Source organism: Sander vitreus, chromosome 5, assembly GCF_031162955.1.
Source record: "Sander vitreus isolate 19-12246 chromosome 5, sanVit1, whole genome shotgun sequence".
Classification (NCBI taxonomy): domain Eukaryota; kingdom Metazoa; phylum Chordata; class Actinopteri; order Perciformes; family Percidae; genus Sander; species Sander vitreus.
Genome location: NC_135859.1, coordinates 18,098,056 through 18,111,992, shown reverse-complemented (window position 1 = coordinate 18,111,992; position 13,937 = coordinate 18,098,056). Strand labels below are relative to the sequence as shown.

Genomic DNA, 13,937 nt, shown 5'->3' with positions numbered 1-13,937 from the left:
TGTGTGTGTGTGTATGTGTGTCCTTACCAGCAGTGGATTGTAGAAGGCTGGACCCAGGGTTGTGTCCGTGGGAACGGGCGGCTGCTTGAGGAGCACACCCACGGCGTCCTCCTCGTAGCCATGGGCCTGGCCCGGGGAAGGAATGGATGGGATATCTGACTGACGAACAAGCTGGAGACTTTTAGCCTGCAGCCTCTGCGCAGAGAGAAAAAGCCAGGGAGAGCAGGGAGAGAGGTCAGGGTTTGTGATGGAGAGGATGCCCTGGCTTACAAAGTAGCTGAGCACTGCCTGGGGCCAATAAAGTGTGAGACAGAGGGAGGGACAGCGACAGGAGGAGCGTGGGTAGGCAGAAGATAAGAAACAAACAAGTAAAATGGAAAGGGAGGAAGAAAGAAGGAAAGACAGCAGTGTAGGAGCGGCAACAATATCTGCTGAGTGAACCAACAATGAAGGCCATCTCAGTCAAAATGCATGAAAGCTATTCCAACTTTCTATAGCTGGAAGGTGTGGGTGCATGTGTGTGCTAACATAACTTTCATGGTTGGTCATGAGTGCTTGCCAAAACCTTGTTGTATCTGGACACCAAACACAAAAGGATGAGCAAAGTTTCAGGGGCTTACAAACAACAGAGGTATAATGAACACGCTGTTGTCTTTAGTCCGACTGTCTCTGGACAGAATGAGGTCTGACTTTTCCACTGTTACTGCTACTGAGGATATTATACAAAAAAATTGCATATTCGACCTAATAAGACTTTTGTTATACTGTTTAAAGGTGCTCTAAGCAATGTCACACGTTTTTTAGGCTACAACACTTTTTGTCACATACAGCAAACATCTCCTCACTATTCGCGAGCTGTCTGTCTCCTGAACACAGTGTAAAAAAAACCGCGGTCTCTGTAGACAGCCCAGGCTCCACAAACGGCAACAAAAACAAATTGTGCCAACCTGCACCACACGACATAACAAACATTCTTCCAGTGTTCCAGCCAATAACCGACAAGAAGGATTTGGGGGTGGGGGTTGGGGTGTTAGTGCGCGGAAGCACGGAAGGGAGGGAGAGGGGACGGGATGAGGAGGAGGGAGGGGCGAGCTAGCCTCCGTTTTGTTTGAAAATAATTCTTATGTCAACAAGAAGTGCTGTCACCCAACATCGCTTAAAGCACCTTTAAGTGGCATAAAGAATAAACAATATATGTCAGAAATCTAGCTCTTCTTCCTTCTCACATTTCCATATTCAAAACACATCACTTAAACAGTACAATGAAATAACAGTTTCCTGCAAGACTCTCTCGGTCTGGTGTCTTTATATTTTGGTCCTCAATATATCCATCATGATCGTGAAGTTGTTACTGAGCTTCTGTTGCATATTAAAAAATGACTGCTACACACATTAGAGGCTTTACATCAAGGGTGTCAAACTACTTTTAGTTCGTGGGCCACCCCCCCTAATTGGATCTCAAGTGGGCCGGACCAGTGAACCACTCCAGAAAGATCAGAAACTTTTTCTGCCACAGAGTTTCTTGTCAGCTTGATATTGGCAAACGCAAGTTGCTTCTGCTATAACAGCCTTCTAGGGCCATTGTAGGAAAAATAATAATGTTACGGACCCTGGAGAGAGGGGTAATATTCCGAGAACAACCTCTGAATTTCTAAAATTGAAGTCGTAAATTTACGGAAAAAGAACTCGGATATTCATAGAGGTTAAAGTGGTAAATTTGGAATTGGGATTAATTACTTCTCCAGTGATCCAGTGGGCCTGATTGGACCCTTTGGCGGGCCAGTTCTGGCCCACGGGCCGTATGTTTGACACCCCTGCTTTATACATTGTAAGATGTGATAGAGTGTCTGACTTATTACAAACAAAAGATGTCATAGTCTATCTAATCTTTCATTGGTTTCGCATCCCGTTCAAGTATGCCTTACTGAATGTGATAAGATTTCAAATGTTACAGCAAATACACCAGGTGGTGTTCATTTTAAAAGAACAATAGAAAAGCAACTGTTTTGACAAATGTCTAGAAAAACTAAATGGTGATGATGATGAGCGCTCTGCAGATGGCAAAACTGCCAAAAAAAAAGGGGTTAAGGCATTGGCAAGCTACTGTATTGGCAGTCACCACTTTTGGAGGAGGCAATGTTATTCATATCTTTTCTTTGGTGCAGATACAGCACATCACAGTACAGAGTTTTACATTTTATTAAAATAAAGCAGTGTGTTAATATAAAGTGTAGTAATAAATGTGTTAATACACAGGACAAAAGCATTTGATTGTTAAATGTAGATATACGTAAACTAACCACATATAGGCCTATTCCTTATGCATACAGGTCATGGATATGTACTGTATGAAAGCCAATCTACTGTAGATTAAAAACATAATAAACTGGAGGGAGAAAATCTATAATAAAAGATTTCCTGTAAACTGACTGCTCATTTACTTTGCCCAAATAAATGTACCGATATGCCTACCACTTTCCTGCCAAGCTTCTCAGCCTGTCCTGCTTTAGCCGTCACGGCCCTGAGTGTGTTTCCAGAGGCAGGCGGCACATTGTAGGCCCCGGGGCCCGGAACCTTCGACACTACCTCCTCAAAACGCTTGGAGCGGTTCTGAAGACTGCGCCCACCATGGATGTTTAGCTGAAGAGACATGGGTTCAACAGGGAGACCAGCAGACACACACAGAGAATGAGATTGCGATCAACAAAGATTTACTTAAAGCAACACCAAAGCCCTCTTCCTCTTCGGTCCCCCTACAGGTTGGAAGCGGAATTGTCCATTACCGTTCTCATTTGAACGACCATATTGCTACAGATCCTCTACCTGGCCTCTATCTGGCAAACTTGCATAGTGCGGCTTTAGCCGATAAAGGGGCGCAAAGCGAATACAGAAGTGCCGTTCACCCTGTTACGAGTTGATGAACCACTGAAACCATTTTGGAAACATTATTTTAAGTTACAAAAGAATCTTTGGTGTTGCTTTAACTGTAAATTTTCCTAAAAAAAAAAAAAAATTTCCAAAAAATTCTCCAGTCATCCAGTATTATACGCTTCATCTCCTGCCTTCCTAAATTAATAGTTTTAGATATTTTTAACAGGAAAAAACAAAAAGTACTCCATATTTATTTATTTGTTGTGTACGTACTTGACAATGACTTCTTCTTCAGCCTCACCTAACCCAATATATGGTTCTCAGGTACACTCAGGTCTTGACTTAATTGTATGTAAATGATACTCTCTGAACTGCAGTACCTTGACAGGTGAGAAGTCATACTGTCCAGGTCCTGGTATCCTCTCACTGGACTGGTTGAATATTGACTGTCTTTTGGTCAAGGTCAGGAATGGAGCATAGCCATCTTTAATAAAGGAAAACATACAAAAAGAGAATAGCCTATGCAATTTGTTGATTGATAAAATTATTGATTGATTGATTAATTGATTGGTTGATTGATTTACACACTATAGTAAATGAAAAAATAACAAGCATGAAGAAACATTTAAACAGCTGGGTGAGAAAAGGAGAAGACATGCAGGAAATTGTTACAAGGCAGATTCGAATCCTGGACCTCTACGTCGCGGCATAAACCTCTCAGTATATGTGTGCCTGCTCTACCACTGAGCCAACCCGGCCACTGCTAGTTAATGTATTGAACTCCATTGCCAGATGTAACGTTAGGTCTTTTATTTTGTATAACATTATGAAGTTTGAATGTCGTCATCTTTCTAATAAATGAATAAATGTATTTTACAATTACATTTGGACTCTGTCACTGCAGCGTTAACGTTACTAATGTTAGCTTATGGTTTTCAGGTTAACGTTAGCATTTTAACATCCAGCTTTATAACGTTATTTTAATCATAGATAGATGATGTTCATGAATATCTATGGTTTTAATATTGTAATATGTAGCTAGGCCTTCGTTTTGGCCTAACGTTACAATTTCTCTGGAGTACAAAAAAAAAGCAGGTGGATTTTTTTATTTAAAACGAGACTGGAGTAGCCTAGACTTGTTCAGTCAAGTTTCGCTTGTAGCAACTGATCCCTAACGTTAACGTTACCTGCTATTTTAGAACTGCGCAAGGTGACGTCGTAGGAGCCGGGGCCAACTGTCGATGCAGTGCAGCTGGTTGTCATGAAGGTCACTCTTGGAGCGCGTCCATACATTTTAACTTCCCCTGCGGAAACAGACTGCTGGCTTAACTAAACTTCATTTATACAGCACGGACACCTGCTAGAGTTGACCCAAAAACGTATTATAGTTCCCACTTTATTTAATTTGTTAAGCCCCAGGTTGGTTAAAACATTCCTCAACTGCTCTCTTTCTACTACTGACTTATTTGCGTTGCATTGCGTGCGTCGTTGCTTAGATACCACATATCGTTCCCGCTGCAGTTACAGCGAACCATCACCATGGATGTATTCATAGTGACGTCACGTGAAAACTATGAATTAAGAGAACTTCACTGATGAGAAGGAACCAAAGTAGCCTAAGTGAGGTACCAAAACAGGCCTATAGTATCTCCCTTGATGATAATTTTCGATCACCTGAACATTTTCTAACTCTAATAAATGTTATTGCCTTTATTAACGTTACCAATATTGGTTTTGCTCGCATATTGTGCATAATCAACCTATAATTGATTTTTCACATACAGCAAAATGACTGTTTCACATTAATCTCGTGTATATTGTAATGGATTTTGTTATTAATGTGCAACCATAGTCCATAGAAAAAGTACTCATGTTCCTGTGATTAAACAAATTCCAGCGAAACAGCTTGCTTGTTTCTGTAGTAAAAACAACTGTTCCTGCATTTGCCTACTCTTGTCAGTTGTCACCACTCATGTTATCATTATTTGCAGGCTTGACCTACTTCCTCCTGCACTATTAGCATTGCCCCACAATGTAGTTAAGATATGGATAATGAGGGAAAGCCATCCAAGTAATAGGCCTAACTGCCTTCTCTGGAACAGCAGCGAACTGCATCTTTATTTGAACTTCCTGTCATGTCTCATGAGCAGGTTTGGTCTGTAGGCCTATTCCATTTAACAAATGTTATTAGGCTAATTAAACTTAGTCAGACAACAGGGTATCCAATAACTTAGCAGCAACAATAATAATCATACAGTGAAGACCAATATAGCATTTTATTGATGACAATATGACATGATTACTGTAGTTGACAACTTCTCGATGGTGCACTAAATTACAATCATCACAGAGATAATATCAAATGTCATCCACATGCTCAAAGTGATATTTTATTTTCCTAAAACTCACTTTATAATTTCTCACACCAAAGACTTTGCTCACATACCAAGTCAGTACGAATAGAACAGAAGCTGTTTACTAAAAACTGCACCACTGAAAGTAATACTAATACATCGGAAAATGGCATAAATATATTGGCAATACAAAAAATACAATACAAAACGTGTGTTGTCTTTTTCCCAAGGGATCTTGGTGCAAGCCAAGTTAAGAAAGCATTTTTTGATCAATGTGTAAACACAGCAAACCGTGCTGAAAAACAAGACACACCAATGACTAATAAGAGAAGAAAATCGAACAAAAGTAGGTTTAATTGCAGAAAGTAATTTCGTTTCCAGTTGACTTAGGGTTTACAATTACAGCGAAATCAATTGAATTATCTTGGTTAGTAATTTAATTGTGTAGCTGTAGACAGATAGGAGACTAAATGATGCAGAAACATGTTTTTGTCCAAGCATGATATCTTCTTATGAAATAAAGTTTTGCTTGGTTTGTACGAAACCAGAACAGAGCTTGGAGCTTTCGTTGGTAAGACTACTTCACCACTGGAGGGCAGCAGCAAGCTTTAAATTAGTCTATCCTGCCTCAAATTCCCACGAAGACAAGCGATGCCTTTACCGATAATCGGACATGTTGGGTTATAAAGGCATGACACGTCAAGTTTTTCAAAAAGGCAAATGGATGGAAAATCCATGTAATAAATATACGTGTAATAATTCGGTACTCTAAATAGTGTTGATGCCTATGAGTATTTTTCACAACTGTCCTTTCTGTATGCTTCCTGCAGACGCACAAGATGTCTTTTGTAAGTAAACCAAATAAAACACCTATTAGGAAACATACTGATATTATGTTCCCATTGCCACTGCAGCACAGAGCAGCTAATTGTCGTTTGACTGTTACAATAAAGCAGCAGCCGTTAATCGACTGCTTTTCTCACACGAAAGGCCAATTTAGGGCGAGGAAGAATGAGTATACGAGGTGTCCATGAAGGCAACACGGGTTATCACGACCATCACTAGTCTCATCCCCCACCACCAAGGTGTCACTTTAGGCAGCTAGCTCCCAGGCTTACCTTGCGTTTAATTGAACCATTTTGATACACATTTCCGCTTGACATCTCGGGACGTTTGGTGCCATGAAGGGAATCAGGGTTTTTGTGGTTTTCTTTGTGATTTCTGCGTCTCTGCTGTGCGCAGCCGAAGCGGCCAGGAGCAGGACCAGCAACCAGAACAGCTTCCGACGGGCAGCTAACGGCATCTACCAGACTCTGAGCAGTGTTTTCGGAGAGGACAACATTAGAGGGTTATACAAGGTGAGTGTGAGACTTTTGGCAAGATAACAGTTTTTTTTGCGGCTTGTAGAAGCTAGGCGTTTTTGTGGTCTGACTGTGGCGGAAACAAGCGCGCCGGGGCCCCTGACCAACAATTTCACGGATGCCATTTTGAAAAAAAAAAATTGCCATAATTTGCCATGTTTTATCCATCTATAACGTTAGATGTCAGTTGAACAATAAAATTAGGTAACGTTATGTTTTCATGCAGTAACACTTAAAATCTATAATTTGCTGTGCAACCAATTTCCCCATTCATTGTTCTGAGTCCATCAGCAAGTGCATCAAATGTCGCCTCACAGATGGCTGTAACGTAATGTGAGCCCCGTTGGTCCAGGCTATAACAGCTGATTCTTTTTGTCGACTTCATCTCTAAATTAGTGGTGGGTGGATCGATCCATATATCGATAATATCTATACGAACGTTGGTATTGGTGATACTGGCCCGTATTTACTTGGTATCGGATCATACCAAATTTTACAGTATCGCACACCACCACTCTAAATCATTAGAAAGCTGCTTTTGCTAGGGAAACATTAGCTTGTGCTCTGGTTCAGCTGCACTCCCTGCATTTGAAATCTAATGTTATTTCCTGTTTGTAGCCGCCCTAGCAAACAAAAGTGACATATGTGAGTCTCCACGACACACATGTTATACACTGTCTGACTGTAGCAGTTTTAGCTATTTCATCGAAAAAAATTAAAGAATGTCCTCATTTAGATATGCCGATGTGGACTTGATGGACAATGAAAGTTTGTGTTTCACAGTTTGTCTGCTTTACCGATTACAACATGCAAATTGAGTCAAGTTATGGAGAAACAGTGGGCATCAGTTGCACACAATACACCTAACTCCTCGTCTTGTGACTCGTCTACAAAGCCAAGGCTGAGATGATCATCACAGATGTAGTTTACTATATTCTTTAGTAAGTCTGCCTTTAACTGATGATGACTTCCAAGTGACATTGACCTTTGTCGTGAGGGATATTGTGACTTGTTAAATACAGCAGTTGTAACTAAGTTAATATCATTAATACAAGTTGCAATCAATTTACACTTACGCGTTTTTTAGCTATGATAAGCTGTGAGAAAGGGCTATTAAAGTGTGTAGGCAGTAGCATGTATTGCTTCCTATGAAGAGTCTGCTTTCAGTGTGAAAATGGCACGTGATCAGCCTTATAACAGTTGTATTAATAGTTTACAGTAGTTGTCTGTCCATTTCAAAATGAGAGTTGGTTGGTTGAAGAATTGGTAAGCCCTGTTTTGATTTAAAGCCACATAGGCCATTTATAGTCAGAGCGCTGGCCTTTTGAATGGGAGTATTAGGGGCACTGTTATGCTAGCCTCAAAATAGCTATTTTTAAAACACTAAGAAGGCTCGACACAACATGAAACTTTGCTCCAAGTATCACCAGGGGCTCTACACCTTAACTACACCGGTGCACAGGGGATATACTAAATCTGTGGCTACTTGTTTTGATATCGACTCGTTTTGACTGCCGAGGTGGTAGCGGCCGGAAACAACAGAGCTATGGTGAGTTGTTCAAAACCTCTCTTTTTAGTAAACTCTGGGTACACAATCAATGTTGTCAATGCTTTCGTTAAGGTGTAGAGACCCTGGTGATACTTCGAGCAAAGTTTCATGTTGTGTCGAGCCTTCTTAGTGTTTTAAAAACAGCTATTTTGAGGCTAGCATAAAAGTGCCCCTATTACTCCCATTCAAAAGGCCATTTGACCGAAAAACGAACATATGCTTTTAAACGAAAGTTTCGGGTACATTCACAAAAAGACCCTAGGTTGCATTTTGGCGAGAGTTACGCTTTAATAGTTGTGAAATGTGTATTAAATGTGGACAATGCTAACATGCTAACAAAGCTTTTTGGCTGACCGTACTGTGAAATAGTACCTAAAGAAAGCTATCATTAGCATAGAGTGGCTTTCTTGTTGACAATAGATTGAAGAATGATCTCGTCATCAATGGTTATTGCACAACTGTACGGATTTAAACTACTACACTGCTGTTCTCTTCATGTATTGGTTGACACCTCTCCTTTTTTCTTTTACTATAGGCTTTCACTGTAGGCTTGGTTCCATTACAATGTTCTGAATGATTCATCTGTATACTGTACAATAGCTCTTGACTAAAAAATGTTGATCATCATTTTTTTTTAATTTTTTATAGTTTTTCTCCAAAACGACTGAGCGGTTTGTCCATGGAGTGGACTCTTTTCTCGACACGATCTGGAAGATCTGGTCAGATTTGTTGGATGTCATGGGCATCGACTGTAAGTTTTAACTTGATTATGACATTTGTAACAATGAAACATGGGCACAAAGAAAGGGTCGTATTGTAAGACTAAAATCCTCTTTTCTCTCTTTTGTCCCTCTGTAGCCTCAAACCTCAGCCACTACTTCAGCCCCACATCTCTCACCAACTCTCCGGCACGCGCCCTGCTCTTGGTTGCCGCCGTACTTGTGGCCTACTGGTTCCTTTCCATGTTCTTGGGGGGTTTCTTTTACCTGCTGCACGCTGTGTTCGGCCGCTTCTTCTGGCTAGCACGTGTCACGCTCTTTGCCCTGTCCTGTCTCTATATCCTGCAGAAGTTTGAGGGCGACCCTGAGCGTGCGGTGCTGCCACTTTGCTTCATTATGGTGGTGTACTTCATGACGGGGCCTGTGGGAGCGTACTGGCGTCGAGGAGGTGGGGCAGGTTCACTGGAAGAGAAAATCGACCACCTGGACACTCAGATCAGGCTGCTTAACATCCGGCTGAGCCGCGTCATAGACGGCCTGGAACGCACCGGGGACCAGTAGGGAGCAGCAAGGATGAGGGGGAGGGAGGGGATGTTTTCCAACCAGCTGCAGTTGATGTCAGAATGCTGTACACATCTGCAGTAACACAACTACTGGGTATTTACAACTCTATTGTCAGATGGGAGACAAAACTAGATTTGAAAACCGTATTTTAAATGCTTGAGTTGATTTTAGTTACAGAATACCTACAAATCCTCAGAGGTGTGGACAGTTGACTTGGAGCTTACGCAAATCAACCAAACAACTATTTTTCTTTATGCTTGTCTCAAGGCTTTAATTGAAAGGTTTTTGCTACATCTGTGAGGAAGTTATCAGAGAGATGTCCATGGTTTTCTAAATGCTGGCCTAATTCTACACCTCAGCTATTTTTGAGAAACTCCCAAGTTGGGGTTTGAATTTTTGGTGTTTGGATAAGCATTGTCAATGCTTTTGCTAAATGAATAATCCTATTTTATGTATGTTTGTTTATTTCTATCCTTGTGAATAACCTGGGGGTTACCATTCTTACACAGGTTTGTCCACAAACATGTATTCCCCTTTTTTGAAACTACTGAAGTAGGAAAGGGGTTGGGCGATGCAAACATTGTATTTCTAATTTGTAAAAATCCTCAAGATGTTAGATGGTTGTTCACAGTAAGATTTATTTATTCCATTTTCCATCCAAAATGTTGAAATCATAGATCTAGTTTGTTTCATTAAGGTACCGTCCCATAGTGGCAATAGTTTGACATCAGGACCTCTTTTTCTGTGTGTGTGTGTGTGTGTGTGTGTGTGTGTGTGTGTGTGTGAGCACTGTATCAAAAAGTCATCATAAAAATAGCAGAAAATGCAGACAGGCAGCAATATCTCAGGGACTCAACCAACACACAGAATTGGAAACGAGATATCGAGTATATTAAAATCATGTCTTAGTCTCTTTGAGTCACTTCACAGTTTTTCAGATATAGTTTGAAATCTGTCTCAGTAACGTACAATATGTATTGATAAATGGGTTTTGTTCTTGCATCACGTTGAAGTTTCAAAGTCTGATTAATGTCTGATGTCAAGACCAAATCCATCTTTTTGATGTTAGTGTGGAATTATTGTAGGGATTTGAACTGCAGCTAGTGGTTTATAGTATCTTTCAATTGGTGGGAAAGCATTGTTAACATTTAAATGTGTGAATGCAAAAAGCAAATTATCCACAGAAATGGTTAGAAAGAATTACTTGAGTCGTTTTAAATCACACTGGCTTGAAGTATGTCTTACTACATCTTTTAGGATGAGGATTTTTTTGTGGGGACAGGATCAATTTCTCAACATGATTACAGATGAAATTAGGTCTAGTGCCTTTGATCCTGTAACAAAAATACAAGCTTGTAACTGTACAACCCCATTTGACCCTGCATTGGAAAATGTACATTTGAAGCTGTATATTATTTTAATTGTTAATGTGATATCTATTCCTAGTAACTTAATGAGAGATTTACAACCAGCGTGATACATACAGTATATTATATTAAAACTGCTTCAGACACAGGCTTGGTGTGCATCACTGTAGCCAACTCTAATTTGATAGGGCTTTTTATGTATATTATTTCTGCCAATTATTTTTATATCTCATCATGTGCTGTCATAAAAAGACTGGGACTTTCCCTGCCATGGTTCTCTATGTTTAACACACACATTACCATAGGCACAGTTTTTTGTAATTTCAATTTATAGAATCTGGGCTCTGTTAACATTTCTTTTATACAAACGACCCTAATGCTGTGCAAATTTGGGTGGGAAATGTTGCTTTCAGTTTCCCATGAGAAAGATTAACTAAAGGACATGTCAGTAATGTGGCAGGATGGTTGAAATGATCAGAGGGCTCTTACAGTTCATGACACTACTGAGGCCAAAGAACCAACCAGTATTTACCACCTTTGATACTTGTGTTAACAAAAACATTTGTATGTGTGAGATGCAACTTTGCTCCACTCCTAATGTTTCTTAGTGTAGGGTATAGTGTTAATAATCTTTTGGGAAAAGGAAGGTGTCGCATCACCACAATACCAGATACAGACACTGGCTAATGTCAGATAATTACTATATTCATATGGTTTTTCATATGTTCAGTACAGTGGCTGGATTCAGATTCTTATCAGACCCATTGGCTTGCCTTTCATCTTTATCTTGGAATTAAGTCTTAATTAAATCAGCAAAATAGTTTGATGTTGTAATACAGCTTGTCTTAATGTGTATCAATTGATTGAAAAAAATCTCTCCCTAGACAAACCCAGTTCACCCATGCCATTTTTTGAATTGCACAGGAGTTCTCTCACTGTTTTTATTATTTCTTGCACCACAAAAATGTCAGTTTGTGAGAAAAAAAAACCCATCTTGAAAACACAGATAAACTTTATAACGTTGTCACTAGCTGTAGGCCTACTCATGTATTACTTGTCATTACCACTTGGATGTTAAAAGATGCCAGTGTATCTTTCTGTTGACATCTCAGATTATCTGTTTATTCTCTGTTGAAACTGCCTGTTGAATGTCTAGTGATTCCATAATGTCAATGAACTGTATCCTTATTCCTATTATTTCATGGTTTTTTATAACATGCTGTGCCAATAATGTATATTTTGTTTAATTTAATATGCATCAGATTTTTTTTTAATTTCATCAATATTTTTAGACTTTTTTTATCAGAATATTTCTGTACTTAAGTGATGTGGCAAGCACCAAACTGTTCTGTGTGTGTGTGTGTGCGTATGCGTGTCTATCAAAACCGGTTGATGGCTAAATGGTTCTTTTGACAGTGAAAATGAGGTCCAGATTTGAATAAATTAAACACCATCTTCTTTCTGATTCATTAATAATATCATGCAGATGTGTTACCCGTTCAAAGTGTGAATGTGTGTGTTCATTTTATGTCGTGATAAACAATTTCAGGATGTGTCACCAGTCTATACCAAAGTCATAGGAATCCATTGAAACTAACATAAGTGTGATTTGAGATGAAATGCCTGTAGATTTAATTTTTTCCTTTATTTGATGAATAACTTTAAATACATTTTTATTTTGTAGTATTTGGTTATAATTTTCTAACAAGGACATTTCTGGCACTAGGTGGCACTGATACATCTTTGGGGTTTCCTAAAAGCCTATTTTGGAATAGATACAGTACTGATTTTAAACTGTTTACTTGACAAAAAGGAATTAAATGAGTGTCAGCTGTGCCATGAGTCCTGCTGTATACATATGGATTAAGAAAATACTTTGAAAAGGCATTTACATAAATGTACAATCTAGATTATATTAGCAGATCATCTTAATGTAAGAAAGTGTTCTCAAAAACAATCCATAGCTCCACTTAAAGATTACAAACTGTTAGGAAGCGCCTGGGTGGGGGAAGTCCATTATTTAAACAGTCATGGTGCCCTTGGGCAAAACAATAACCCCAAGGAGCTCCAGTGGCTGTTAACAGAAAATTTAAGTTGTACACAGCACCTTTCAGGTGTAAACTTGTTTCTACTAGAGCTTTTCTCACAGTAGGCACAAAGTACATACTATTGATTTGTGCTGATTTGGGATATATCTCTCGCAGAGTGAACTGGTAGACCATGAATGATTTAATTTAAAGGTGCTCTAAAGCGATGTCACGCGTTTTTTAGACTACAACATTTTTTGTCCTTATCTCCTCACTATTCGCGAGCTGCCTGTCCCCTGTAAAAAAAAAACGCGGTCTCTGTAGACAGCCCAGGCTCCACAAACAGCAACACAAGGGGGGGCACAAGTCTTTATCTGGTTTGAGGTTGAGGTAAAAAAAAAAAAATGTTATATGTTAAACAAATTATGATAATACACTAGAATATATAATGTATACAAAAGTCTGTATGAAAACTATATATTTTTGTTCTCGCTTAAAATTGTAGGCAGGCTACTTAGTAGGCCAAACCTCCGGGACCTCTTAACCTTCGGCCCTTGCTGTCATCAGATCAGCTGCTAGCTGCTATCATCCCGCCACGGCATCACTATTTTATGAATGAAGCATGGCGGAGAAACGTAAAAGTGCTGATAACTCCTCTGTATCAAAAGAGAAAGTAAGGCTCTATCTCGAGATAGATAGAGCTCAGCTTTTCTTAGACATGAGTAGGGGGGGCGCCAAGGAAAAAAGGTTGGGAACCAGTGTTTTAGAGCACCTTTAACTGTGGTACTCTACTGAATGAGATGAAGCAAGCATTCATATTTAATGACAAGTATGTTAAGATGCATGTTAAATATAAGTCTGTGACCACGTTAAAAATATCTCAGCTTGGGCACCTGGGTAGCTCACATGGTAGAGCAGGCCCACATGCAGAGGCTCAGTCCTCGACGCAACGGCTCAGGGTTCGAGTCCTACCTGCAGCCATTTGCTGCACGTCTTCCCCCTCTTTCTCTCCCCCCCAGCTGTCCTGTCTATTAAAGGCTAACATGCCAAAAAAATTATCTTAAAAAAAAAATATCTCAGCTTACCCAAGGAGCCACAACCAAGATTTACTCATCAGACATAAAA

General features: G+C 39.7%; 2 protein-coding genes across 2 annotated transcripts in view; one reads left to right on the top strand and one right to left on the bottom strand.

The window, feature by feature from the left end:
* The window catches only part of stpg2 (sperm-tail PG-rich repeat containing 2), a 57,336-nt gene extending 53,172 nt beyond the window's left edge, over positions 1 to 4,164 (bottom strand). Inside the window, exons 1-4 of the mRNA XM_078249735.1 lie at positions 4,059 to 4,164; positions 3,252 to 3,355; positions 2,473 to 2,640; positions 28 to 195 (exon numbers count right to left, since the gene is read on the bottom strand). Of these exons, the coding sequence (XP_078105861.1) occupies positions 28 to 195; positions 2,473 to 2,640; positions 3,252 to 3,355; positions 4,059 to 4,164 (546 nt within the window). The remainder of the gene's footprint in view (positions 1 to 27; positions 196 to 2,472; positions 2,641 to 3,251; positions 3,356 to 4,058) is intronic.
* Positions 4,165 to 6,264: 2,100 nt separating this feature from the next.
* On the top strand, positions 6,265 to 12,243 carry bri3bp (bri3 binding protein). The gene is made up of 3 exons (XM_078250833.1): positions 6,265 to 6,583; positions 8,784 to 8,886; positions 8,994 to 12,243. Exons 1-3 carry the CDS (start codon positions 6,407 to 6,409, stop codon positions 9,413 to 9,415), a joined length of 702 nt encoding a protein of 233 aa, XP_078106959.1. The 5' UTR covers positions 6,265 to 6,406; the 3' UTR covers positions 9,416 to 12,243.
* The last annotated feature ends 1,694 nt before the right edge of the window (positions 12,244 to 13,937 follow it).

Bases quoted from the DNA above. Each gene is read 5' to 3' on its own strand.
- bri3bp (XM_078250833.1), top strand. From the start codon at position 6,407: ATGAAGGGAATCAGGGTTTTTGTGGTTTTCTTTGTGATTTCTGCGTCT. The intron at 6,584-8,783 runs GTGAGTGTGAGA...AATTTTTTATAG, and splicing joins ACATTAGAGGGTTATACAAG to TTTTTCTCCAAAACGACTGA. The intron at 8,887-8,993 runs GTAAGTTTTAAC...GTCCCTCTGTAG, and splicing joins GGATGTCATGGGCATCGACT to CCTCAAACCTCAGCCACTAC.